Source organism: Saccopteryx leptura, chromosome 3 (assembly GCF_036850995.1).
Source record: "Saccopteryx leptura isolate mSacLep1 chromosome 3, mSacLep1_pri_phased_curated, whole genome shotgun sequence".
NCBI lineage: Eukaryota > Metazoa > Chordata > Mammalia > Chiroptera > Emballonuridae > Saccopteryx > Saccopteryx leptura.
The window spans coordinates 287,470,359-287,483,000 of NC_089505.1; the positions used below are offsets into that span (position 1 = coordinate 287,470,359).

At 40.1% G+C, this 12,642-nt stretch overlaps 1 protein-coding gene across 2 annotated transcripts in view; it reads right to left on the reverse strand.

The window, feature by feature from the left end:
* Positions 1-12,642, reverse strand: part of BABAM2 (BRISC and BRCA1 A complex member 2) — a 394,176-nt gene that overhangs the window by 264,837 nt on the left and 116,697 nt on the right. For both annotated transcript variants that reach the window (XM_066378625.1, XM_066378624.1), the window contains exon 5: positions 4,724-4,918. In XM_066378625.1, coding sequence (XP_066234722.1) covers positions 4,724-4,918 — 195 coding nt within the window. The remainder of the gene's footprint in view (positions 1-4,723; positions 4,919-12,642) is intronic.

The window sequence follows — 12,642 nt, forward strand, 5'->3', positions numbered from 1 at the left end:
GTTCCCTGTCAACAAACAAGTATTCATCTGAAATTAACTGCTCTTACCCCTTAGATAGCTAAAAGCCGAGAAATGCTCAAGAGTGACTATAATTTGAGCTTGGTGACAATTTGGTAAGGGAGATTCTTCAAATGGACTCTGACAACCAACAGACTAAGTCTGGAGACTGTTTCTTGGCAAGTGCATAATTATCTACTACAAGCAAAAAGAAAAGCCAAAGTCAGGCTAATGAGAACATCCAGTACTCTACAAAAGGCTTTCTAAGTTATATTATTTCATTATCCCTAAAACCCTGTTCAGTAGATCGAATTCATTTTTACCTATTTTAGAAATGAGAAAACTGAGGCTTAGAATAATCAAGAAACTTGCCTAGAGTAATTGAGAGATAATAAAGACTCAGTGCTTAACCTAAGGCCCAGGATGTATTCATCTATCATGATGGATTCATCTAGTTTAAGAATACAAAAGGGCACTGCAAATATAATGAGTAATAGAAATGACATAGTCAACATGACAAAAGGGAAAAAACCCTACAACCAAGAATACTCTACACAGCAAGGTTATCATTACAAATTGAAAGAGAGATCCAGAGCCTGACCAGGCATTGGCACAGTGGATAGAGCGTTGGACTGGGATGCAGAGGACCCAGGTTCGAGACCCCGAGGTCGCCAGCTTGAGTGTGGGCTCATCTGGTTTGAGCAAAGCTCACCAGCTTGAACCCAAGGTCACTGGCTTGAGCAAGGGGTTACTTGGTCTGCTGTAGCCCCATGGTCAAGGCACATATGAGAAAGCAATCAATGAACAACTAAGGTGTCGCAACAAAAAACTAATGATTGATGCTTCTCATCTCTCCCCATTCCTGTCTGTCTGTCCCTATCTATCCCTCTCTCTGTCTCTGTAAAAAAAAAAAAGAGATCCAGAACTTCCCAGACAAGCAAAAGTTAAAGGAGTTCATCACTATATTAACATACAAAAAATGTTAAAGAAAATTCTTCAAATGAAAAAAAGGTCCTGGCAATTTGGTTCTATGGTAGAGCACTGGCCTGGCACGCAGATGATCCAGGTTCAATTCCTGATCAGGGCACTCAGGAGAAGTGACCATCTGCTTCTCCACCCCTCTCTCTCCTCCTTTTCTCTTTCTCTCTCTTCCCCTCCTGCAGCCATGGTTCAAATGATTTCAGTGCATCAGAGGATGACTCCATAGAGCCTCCGCCTCAGAAACTAAAAATAGGTCGGTTGCGAGCCTGCCCCAGATGGGCAGAGCATCAGCCCCAGATGGGGGTTGCCAGGTGGATCCTGGACAGAGAGCATACAGAAGTCTGTCTATCTCCCTTCCTCTCATGTAGAAAAAGAAGAAAAATAAATAAAAGGCCAAATCTCAAAATAAGAAAATATATAAAAGAAATCTCACTAGTAAAGGCAAACATATAGTAAAAGTAAAAAGTAGACCTACCATTTATAAAGCTAGTATGAAAACAATTAAAATGGCACTAAGGACATACCTATCAACAATTACTTTAAATGAAAGTGGACTAAGTGCTCCATTCAAATGACATAAGGTAGCTGACTGTTCCAGATGTTTTTATATAACAGTGAACAGAACAAAGATGCTGCCCTCACAGAGCTTTATCTTCCAGTGGGGAGAGACAAACAATAGGAATAGTAAGTGTATAGGCTGCTTCTAAGTGGCTGTCAACCATCCCTGGCAGCCTCACTTTATGTCATCCCTCCCCTGTGTGTAGACTGGACTTAACAAACAGACTGCAGCAAACGAGATAAGACGTCATGTCTAAGGTTAGGTCAAAAAAGTTGACTTCCATCTCGCTCACACTGTCTCAATTTCCCGACTGACTTCTCTGACAAGGTCAACTGTCATCTTACAAGCTGCACTGTGGAGAGGCCTGGGAAGTGGCAAGGCACCAAGGGCAGCGACAGCCAGCACTGAACCGAGACCCTCTGCTCAACAACCCACAAAGAACTGAATGGTACCGACAACCACATGCACGAGCTCAGAATGAGTCGTCTCCAGTTGACTCCTGAGATGACTGCAGCCCTAGCCAATACCTGAGCACACCGGTAAGAGACCCTGAAGCAGTCTCCAGACTCTTGACAAACAAAAACTACAGTGACAAATGTTAGTCTAAACCAGTGGTCCCCAACCCCCGGGCCACGGACCGGTACCGATCCATGGGCCATTTGGTACCGGTCCGCAGAGAAAGAATAAATAACTTACATTATTTCAGTTTTATTTATATTTAAGTCTGAACGATGTTTTATTTTTTTTAAATGACCAGATTCCCTCTGTTACATCCGTCTAAGACTCACTCTTGATGCTTGTCTCGGTCACGTGATACATTTATCTGTCCCACCCTAAAGGCCGGTCCGTGAAAATATTTTCTGACATTAAACCGGTCCGTGGCCCAAAAAAGGTTGGGGACCACTGGTCCAAACCACTCACTTCTGGAAAACTTATTTTTACACAGAAACATAACTAATACAATACTGAGTGGGGCAAGAGTAGGTTTCCAGTTGTTCATATGAAAAACAATTATAATTAAGTAATACTACAAGAGTAAAGTCTGTGTTTTTTGTGTACTCACAACTATAAACCTACTTCTGCCTGCCCTGTATATCACATGGTATGTTAAATAGAGTTATAAAAAGTACAGAGCAGGGTAAAGGTGGGGGGGTGTGAGTTACAGTTTTAAACAGGGGTGTTACAAAGACTTGCAAGTGAATGTTTATAGCCACATTATTCATAACAGTCAAAAGTAGAAGCCCAAATATCCTCTGATTGGTGAATGGATTAACAAAATGCAGATCGTTTATCAGGGGAGTGTTTGCCAGCCACGCAAAGAAACGAAGTACTGACATGCTACAACATGGATCAGCCTCACTGTATTACGCTGGGTGAAAGAAGCCAGTCACAAAAGACCACATAGTTTATGATTTCGTTATGTGAAATGTTCAGAAAAGAAAATCTATATAGCCGAGAGTAGCTCAGTGGTTACCCAGGTCTGGAGATGGGAATAGGGCTAACTGTAAATGGCATGAGGGATCTTACGGGGTGATGAAGCCATTCCAAAACTGGATGGTGGTGGTGGTTGCTCAACTCAGCAAATGTATTAAAAATCATTGCATAGTACACTTAAAACAGGTAAATTTATGGCGTGTAAATTATACTTCAAATAATTTGCTTTAAAAAAATCAGGCATGTTAACACAGACATTGCTGAGAATATGACATTATGAGTAAAAACTTTAAGGAGGAAGGTGTTAGGCATGCAAACATTCAGGGGAAATACACCAGACAACAGAAAGCTGCTCACAAAACCTGGGGCACGAGCAGACCTGGTGCGTCGGCAGCACAGCCGAGGTGCTGGCGTGGCTAAAGCTGAATTTTTTTTGTTTTTAAAGAGCTGACTATTTTTCGACAGGAAGGTAGGAGATGAAGCAAAAGAAGTAATGATGGAGAAAGAATATGGTGACAGAAATCACATAGAGCATTTCATGCCACTGGTTTTTACCACGAGAGCAAAAGAGAGGTATATGAAAGTTCTGGGCTGAGGATGGATACGACCTTGCATTTCCAAAGGATCATACTATAGAAAGAAATTATAAAAGGCTCCATATAAACTCGCTACCTGCAGAGTTAACCTCACTTGTCTGATTGGGATACTGAAGAAAGTCTACAGCACGGGTAGTCAACCTTTTTATACCTACTGCCCACTTTTGTATCTTTGTTATAGTAAAATTTTCTAACCACCCACCGGTTCCACAGTAATGGTGATTTATAAAGTAGGGAAGTAACTTTACTTTGTAAAATTTATAAAGCAGAGTTACAGTAAGTTAAAGCATATAATAATAATTACTTACCAAGTACTTTATGTCTGATTTTCGCTAAGTTTGGCAGAATAAATCTTTATAAAACAACTTACTATAGTTAAATCTATCTTTTTATTTATACTTTGGTTGCTCCAGTACTGCCCATCATGAAAGCTGGAACACCCACTAGTGGGCGGTAGGGACCAGGTTTACTACCACTGGTCTACAGTGAAAAGAGGGAAAAACTTGTCAGTGTCTCAAAATGTGGCCACCTGCATCAAACCCCCTGTCTTCTGAACATTTGGGGCTGAGGATGTGAGACCACATTTTATGAACTTCCCAGGAGATACCTTTGAGAAACACAATGAACCAAACACTAAGGCTCTTTCAAACTTTAAGTTATGAGAAAGTATGTAAGCAACCTGAACCATGTTTAAGAAAATAGCTCGTGCCCTGGCCGGTTGGCTCAGTGGTAGAGCGTCGGCCTGGCGTGCAGAAGTCCTGGGTTCGATTCCCGGCCAGGGCACACAGGAGAGGCACCCATCTGCTTCTCCACCCCTCCCCCGCTCCTTCCTCTCTGTCTCTCTCTTCCCCTCCCTCAGCGAGGCTCCATTGGAGCAAAGATGGCCCAGGCGCTGGGGATGGCTCCTTGGCCTCTGCCCCAGGCGCTGGAGCAACGCCCCAGAGGGGCAGAGCGTCGCCCCCTGGTGGGCGTGCCGGGTGGATCCCGGTCGGGCGCATGCAGGAGTCTGACTGTCTCTCCCGTTTCCAGCTTCAGAAAAAAAAAAAAAAGAAAAGAAAATAGCTCGTGTTTATTATAAATAGACATCTGAATTGATTGCTTATTTTATAAAGTGTTTTATAAAGTGGCTTTTCCCCTCATTTTCAAAAAACCTTACCCAGTTGTTTTTTTTCCCCGCATAAATCTCCATGTTATCTCCATACTGCGGCTCTTCCAGTAGCGTCTGGTACTCAAACATGAGACGGGAGCTCTCGCGGAGACGGCTGCACTGGAACTGGTGATACTGTTGCACAAGCTCCTTTACCACAAGTAAGAGACATTCAGGATTTGAAGGATTCCAGGAGGCAAGGTTCTGTAGAAGCCATCAATAAAAGACCAGTTAAGAACGAATTTTCATACAAATCCAGAATCACACTAGCACATCAATATAGAAGGGGGGAAAATGATGAAACTTTAAGAGAAGCTGCCGACTCTTAGTGAGAAACTCAGAGCTAAAGTTAGCAGAGTCTTTTGAGCTTGATTTTTCCTGCCTTCTAAAAATCCTCACCAAAAATCAAGAGAAATTCCATCATGAGTAGCCAGAAACAGTCAAGTGTCAAGCAGGGTAGTAATAAACAAGAAACCTAAATATCCTGGAAGACCATTATTTTAGCTCTGGAGGCTTAATTTGTTTCTTACTCTTTCATAATTTTAATTTTTTTCGATTTTCACCTAAATTTGGCATAATCATCAACTCGGATCCACAGACCATCTGCATCTGTAATACCAGATATAAATAAATGTTCTGTAAACACTAGAGCTCCCACAGAAATCTAAGTGCAAAGCTGATGGTTCAGCCTGGAAAGGATAAAAATGGAGTAGAGATGAGGGAAAATACAATTAGGAAATGCAAGGTTCTCAGAAGGAGGAAGAAAATGGCTGTGGAGCTTATGGCCAGGAAAGGAGCTAGTAATTAGGGAAGAGCTGATGAGTACATACTAGTTTTTAAGCTCTCATTCATTCATTCATTCAACAAATATTTACCAATGCCTATTATGTATGTGCCACTGTTCTTGGCAGTGATGAGAACAAGCCAAGCCCTTGTTCTCAAAAAGCTTACATTTTAGTGGGCCAAAATAAACAATAAACAAACAATTAAATATATCAGATGGTGATAAACGTTACTCAGAAAAATAGAGTATGCATCCCAAAAGCCCAGAGAAAGAAGTACTTCAATGAGAAAGAAGTAACCTGCCTGTCAAATGGTGTTGATAATAAGTAAGAGCAGGCTTGAGAATTGACTGCTGAGTCTACTGACACTCAGGTCAAACGCGTCCTCAACAAGTGATATTTGGTGAAGTACAGCTTCACGGTCAAGGGTTTAAGAGAGTATGAGCAGAAAGAAATAGCAGATAGCTATACCAACAATCCAATGTGGTAACTAGAGGGGAATGTGGGTCAAGGGGAAGTTTTGCTCAGATCTTTGCAGCCTCGTGGAATGCCCAGTGTAGAGAGGGCGTGACATGCTGAAGCTGATGAAGGGCAGGGAGCAGAATACCAGGAGAGAAGATAGTAAGTAGGTAGCTAGATATGGGATCTCACAGAGGGCCGACCTTAGAAAGAAGCCGAGAGTCCATCCAAACAGGAGGAACAGGAGGAAAGTCAAGCTACCCTGTTTCCCCCAAAATAAGACAGTGTCATACTAATTTTTTCTCCTAAAGACGCGCTAGGTCTTATTTTCAGGGGAGGCCTTATATTACTAAGCTTGAAAAAAAACTGCACTAGGTCTTATTTTCGGGAGATGTCTTATTTTCAGGGAAACAGGGTAGATGCAAGCAGGGCGTGTCACATGGGGGGGGGGGGGGGGGCTTGGGGAGATTCTCTCCTGAGAGCTTGAATTTTCTCCCTGAAGTAGGAAGGAAGGTCATCAGCTGAGAGTGAGGAAGAAGGAACAGATATTGGAAGTTTGAGAAAAAGCCTGAAAGAGTCATTTAGAAGAGTCGTTTAGAAAAATATAATAAATGGACTGAGGAAATGAAGGAGGAATTCCACATACCACCAAAAGCTCCTCAGAAATTGAAGGTGTGATTGTTAAGTGAACCAATTAGCATAAATTCCACTGTCCGGTTGCAATGTGAAGTGGAAGGAAAAGTTAACAAAGGTTAGGATGTTGTCAGACAAGAGATCTTAGAAAGTTTGCGAAACAATGATTAGCTATAATTATAGGCCACTTTCAGCCAGCAAAAAGCCAAGAAAGTTGATAAGGGAAGTGAGAGTTAATGAGAAGAAGGTGGCAGGACCAGTAGTCCTGGGGAGCTGGAAGAATAGTTGGAGCTGAAAGGCTAAACTGAATGAATTGGAAAGACAGGTGGTATGGTCAGAGAATGGGATCTTTGCAACTGAGAGGATGGGGTGATCTGTCACTGGTATTAACAAGGGCTGCCTAAGAGTTTGCCGGCTGAGATAGAGGAGGACAGGATCACTGAAGGGAAAGAAGGCAGCGCTGACTGAGAGGCCAGGGAACCATGACAAGAGCAATATCACCGAAAGCGTAACAAGCCATCTGCTAAAATCTCTGATGAGTTTCAAAGCTGAGGATGGGGGTTCAGAGAGAAGAAACTGACATTTTTCTTGGTAACAGCATGAAGGAAAAAAGAGAACACCTACTACACCTCCACTTACTATATCATCTTACAGATGGGGAAACTAAGGCAAACAGCAGTTCAATATCTTGTTCAAGGTCACAGAGCTATTAAACAATAAAGCTGGGTTTCTGACAAGCAATCTGGCTCCAAGCTCCTCCTAAAGCACCACACCAGATGTTCTTACACATTCTGGTCTCAGGAGCCTTTTACACTCTTAAAAAGTATTGAACATCCCAAAGAGCTTCTATATATAGAATTACATGATTAAATTTACTATAGTAAAATGAAAACTGATCAATTAAAAAATTATTAATTCATTTTAAAATAACAAACCTACTACATGTTAATATAAAATATTTTAATATTTTCTGAACAAATAGCGAGAAGAATGGCACTGACAGTCTTGAAATCTTTGTCTGGCTTTTTCAAAAAGCTGATTCTCCTATATGCTCTTACAAAATTCAATGTTGCAAATATGTTGTTTTTTGGCTGAAGTATATAAAGAAAATACAGCCTCATTCAAATAAGTACTTTGAAAGAGAGAAGTATTCTTTAATAACCTTCCCAAATAATTCTAGTTATTTTCTCTGATACTACACCAGAACTCAACAAGTTTTTAAAGGTAGCTGCAATATGGAATCTGAAGTTATGTTAATAAACATTTCAGATTCTCACATTAAATTCCATTTGTCTACTCTGCACTTTAAAATTTTTTCTCAATTACAGTTGACATGCAATATTAGATTAGTTTCAGTTGTACAACATAGTGATTAGACATTTATATAACTTCCAAAGTGATCACCCCAACAAATCTAGTACCCATCTGACACCATGCATAGTTAGTATAGTATTACTGACTATATTCCCTATGCTGTACTTCACTGTGACTTTTTATAACTGGCAATTTGTACTTCTTAATCCCTTTACCTTTTTCCCTCATCCCCCCAACTGCCTCCCATCTGGCAACCATCAGTATGTTCTCTGCCTCTATATGTTTCTTTCTGTTTTGTTTGTTTATTTTGTTTTTCAGATTCTACATATACGTGAAATCATGATATCTGTCTTTCTCTGTCTGACTTACTTCACTTAGATTTTAAATGGGTCGTGTATGATTCTGTGCCATCATGTACTGGTCATTTAGAAACAACTGATTTGCTGAGTTACACAGATCTTCCAATATTGGCACTTGCATTTATATAATATTAAAAGAACACATTTATTAATATCATAACCAATCTCATCAGAAAGTCTTCTATCAAAAGAAGACAAACAAAAATTAAAGAAAGGCATCCTTTAAAGGGATAATAATTACTTTGTTCTACAGAGTGTATGGAGTTAAAGGAACTAAATGGCAAAGGGAAAATCATTAAATGGTCTTTTATTTATAGGAAAGGCAAGTCTTAAGGAATATTCAAATAATGACTTGCTGAACAGAGAAAAAAGTGAGAGCTTCAGCATCAGAAGTAATTTGATAAAGAGTACAAAGTTCTGTTCTCACTGGCAAACCTCTTAACCTCAAGTGCCTGAAAATGACTTTTGAGCTACTCAAAGTATTAATACAATAATAACCACATAGTATAAAATGTAAAATGATGATCATGTAACTTGCTATGCATTTCCTTCAGAGATCAATCGAACATTAATAAACAAAATAAGTATACAGTATTCCATTTCTTGATCAAGTATTCCTTTTACAAAAGCTTTGGTTGCTTCATTTTTTAAAAAGAGCTTTTTTAATTCTATCATTTCTCTTTAGCTCTTTGCAAGTGATAAGCCTCTTATCTGTACACACACACACCAAACAAAATTATGAATGCATATAAGCTAGCAAACATCTCGTATCAATTTTAACTCATTTCAATGGACTCAACCTAATTGGTAAATGCATAGTAAAGACAGGCCAACCAGTCCCTTTCCATTAAAATACAATCTCCCAATACATGGAAATGCATCTGACCTCTTTGGCCATTAAATGCACACTCCCCTGGGAGATGACTTAGCTGAAAAACATCTCCATCAAGGGAGATACAGATCAACTCAAAAAAGATAAAATTTCCTCTACTATTGCTACATAACCACTTTTACTTATTAGATAATTTGTGGTTTGAACACTTTGCCTAGAAGAGAACATAGAAGACATACAAGATTTTGGTCACTTCCTAAGACTAGAATATATTTTTAAAACAGGTCTACTAACGCAGGACATTGGAGCTTTCCACTCCCAAGTAGGAGAGAGAAACATGCCCAAGTCTTCTTCAGAAAAAGGGGGTGGGGTATAAATTGAGTATGAAAAGAGAAAAATATGTATTTCCCTATTCACAAAGCTCTTACTGTTCTTATTTTTGGTACTGCATAAAAGAAGAAATCTAAAATGGAAATGGCCATGAAGAGTAGCCACAGGACTCATATGTTGACAAAGAAAAGAGAATAGAGATTTGAAAAATGAGTAATAAAAATGCATTAAGAGAAAGTGATAAAATACAGTAAAATAGACAAAAGAATTAACTATTACTATAAAACCTTATTCAGTCTCTCTAAATACCTATGAAGTTCAGGGGAGGTGTTATGCCAGTTCTTTTTAAAGACTGGTTAGCTAGAAAGATTGAATAACTATTGAATAACTACTGATATTTTGAGTGTAGACAACTAACAGCATAGAGTATAGCTCTGACAACACACCACCCATTAGGTTCACTGAAATATCATTTTCTAACCAAAGAATTGGCACTTGACTCTTTGAAGCCAAATCTGTCTCACGTCTAGTGATAATTCTGGGTTTGCCACGTTGGCTCCCCTGTTCAGGATGACTGACTTGAGGAATGTTCCTCCTCATATGACCCTCAACCTTCCCACACTTCTCTCATAAATTCATTCCACCACACATCTGATACTCCCAAATTAATAACCCCCCAGACTTGAAAAAGCATAAGCAATCCTTACCCCCTTATTGAACTTCCTTGATGTCTAAAACGTAGTGAGGGATAATGTTTTCAAATGCCTAGCTCTCCCCCAATTCATGTCTCAATCAAAACATGGCTTCTCAGCCATGCCGAAGCAAATTCATGCATAAGGACACCAATCAATGAAAAATGTTGGGATATGATGCACTAGAGGTTCTTATCTTTGGGGAAATAAAGAAGAAAAATAAGCAACTTAGCAAATAAATCCTGGGACCATCACTGACAAATAATGGAGGGGTGAAATGTTTTACAGGAAAAACAATGTCTTCTAAAAAAAATAAAGCTTATAATAGAAGTTTTCAATTAATTAAAGGGTAAAGTACAGAAATAAATGAAAAATAGTACTAAAAATTATTTGAAACTTACTACAAATTTTGGACAGCTGTCTAGCATTGTGCAAGACACAGAGCATTATACTATATATTTAAAAGTTGTTAAAAGAGGCCCTGGCTGGTTGGCTCAGTGGTAGAGCGTCGGCCTGGCGTGCGGGGGACCCGGGTTCGATTCCCGGCCAGGGCACACAGGAGAAGCGCCCATTTGCTTCTCCACGCCCCCCTTCCTCTCTGTCTCTCTCTTCCCCCCCTGCAGCCAAGGCTCCATTGGAGCAAGGATGGCCCCGGCGCTGGGGATGGCTCCTTGGCCTCTGCCCCAGGCGCTAGAGTGGCTCTGGTCGCGGCAGAGCGACACCCCGGATGGGCAGAGCATCGCCCCCTGGTGGGCAGAGCGTCACCCCTGGTAGGCATGCCGGGTGGATCCCGGTCGGGCGCATGCGGGAGTCTGTCTGACTGTCTCTCCTCGTTTCCAGCTTCAGAAAAATACAAAAAAAAAAAAGTTGTTAAAGAATAAATCTTAAAGGTTCTCATAACAAGAAAACTTGGAATTGTATGTGGTGATGGAGGTTAACAGAACTTACTGTGGTAATAATTTATATATATATATATCAAATCAAAATGTTGTACACCTGCCTGACCAGGCAGTAGTGCAGTGGATAGAGCATCGGACTAGGACACAGAGGATCCAGGTTCGAAACCCCGAGGTCGCCGGCCTGAGCGCGGGCTCATCCGGCTTGAGCATGGGCTCACCAGCTTGAGTGCAGGGTCACTGGCTTGAGGATGGGATCATAGTCATGACCCTATGGTCGCTGGCTTCAGCCCAAAGGTCGCTAGCTTAAGCCCAAGGTTACTGGCTTGAGCAAGGAGTCACTCACTCTGCTGTAGTCCCCCGTCAAGACACATATGAGAAAACAATCAATGAACAACTAAGGCGCCACAACGAAGAATTGATGCTTCTCATCTCTCTCCCTTCCTATTTGTCTCTCTCTCTCTCTCTCTCTCTCCCTCTCTATGTCACCAAAAAAAAAAAATTGTACACCCAAAACTAGGCCCCTTGAATCAGTTCTTCATTTGAACTCATCAGCTTGACTCTTACTCCAAGACAGGACCTCAGCCCAACTAACTGCTTCTTACTCTCATGGGACCCACTGACCTGGCCTGACTCAGCCCTCACCCAGCATCCCCCACAAGAGAAGAAAGTGGGTAATAATTATGAGAAACAAAGTTTAAATTTTAAATTAGCCAAGTTCTTTTTTTAAGCAAACAGCTAATGCTGGTGTGGATGTAGTTTAATGGACACTTTTACACATGAGAGTACAAATGGGTTCAAGCAGTTTATTTTTCTATTTATCAGGAAATTATTTTTCAAAAATCATTCTCAATATCCCCTAGAAATAGGATTTCTAGGAATTTATCTAAGAAAACCATAAAAATAGGAGGAGAGTTTTACAGACAAAAAATATACATGGATCATTTAAAATATCATCAAACTGCAAATAACCTACAAGCCTGATAAGGAATAGTTGAAAAACATAGTCATTAAAAGGAATACAATATGGCCAATATGTTTAAAAATACTGTGTAATAACATGGGGAATACTTTTGTTACAATATTAAACGAAAGCAGATTTTTATTTTATTATTTTTTTTATTGATTGATTTTTAGAGAGGGGAGAGAGAGAGAGAAGGGGGAGGAGCAAGAAGCATCAACTCCCATATGTGCCTTGACCAGGCAAGCCCAGGGTTTTGAACCAGCGACCTCAGCATTCCAGGTCGACGCTTTATCCTACTGCACCACCACAGGTCAGGCCCGAAAGCAGATTTTTAAAACTCTACATATACATAAAGATCTCTACTTTGATTATCCCCACCCCTCCCGGCCCCCCACAGCAAAAACCATCCATGCATAGAAAAATTACTAGAAATTTTAACAACTGATGTCTGTGAGTGGGAGTTATTCAGAAGGTTTTTTTCCTTCTTCTATATCTTTTATATTTTCTAAATTTCCTGAGTTTATATGTATATGTGTATATGTATATATATGCATATATATAATACACACACATACTTTCCTAATGAAACAAATTTCAAAAAATAAAATAGTATATTCCATTTCAAACTGTTTCTCAGTCTCAAAGTTTAAAAAATTCTATTCCAGGC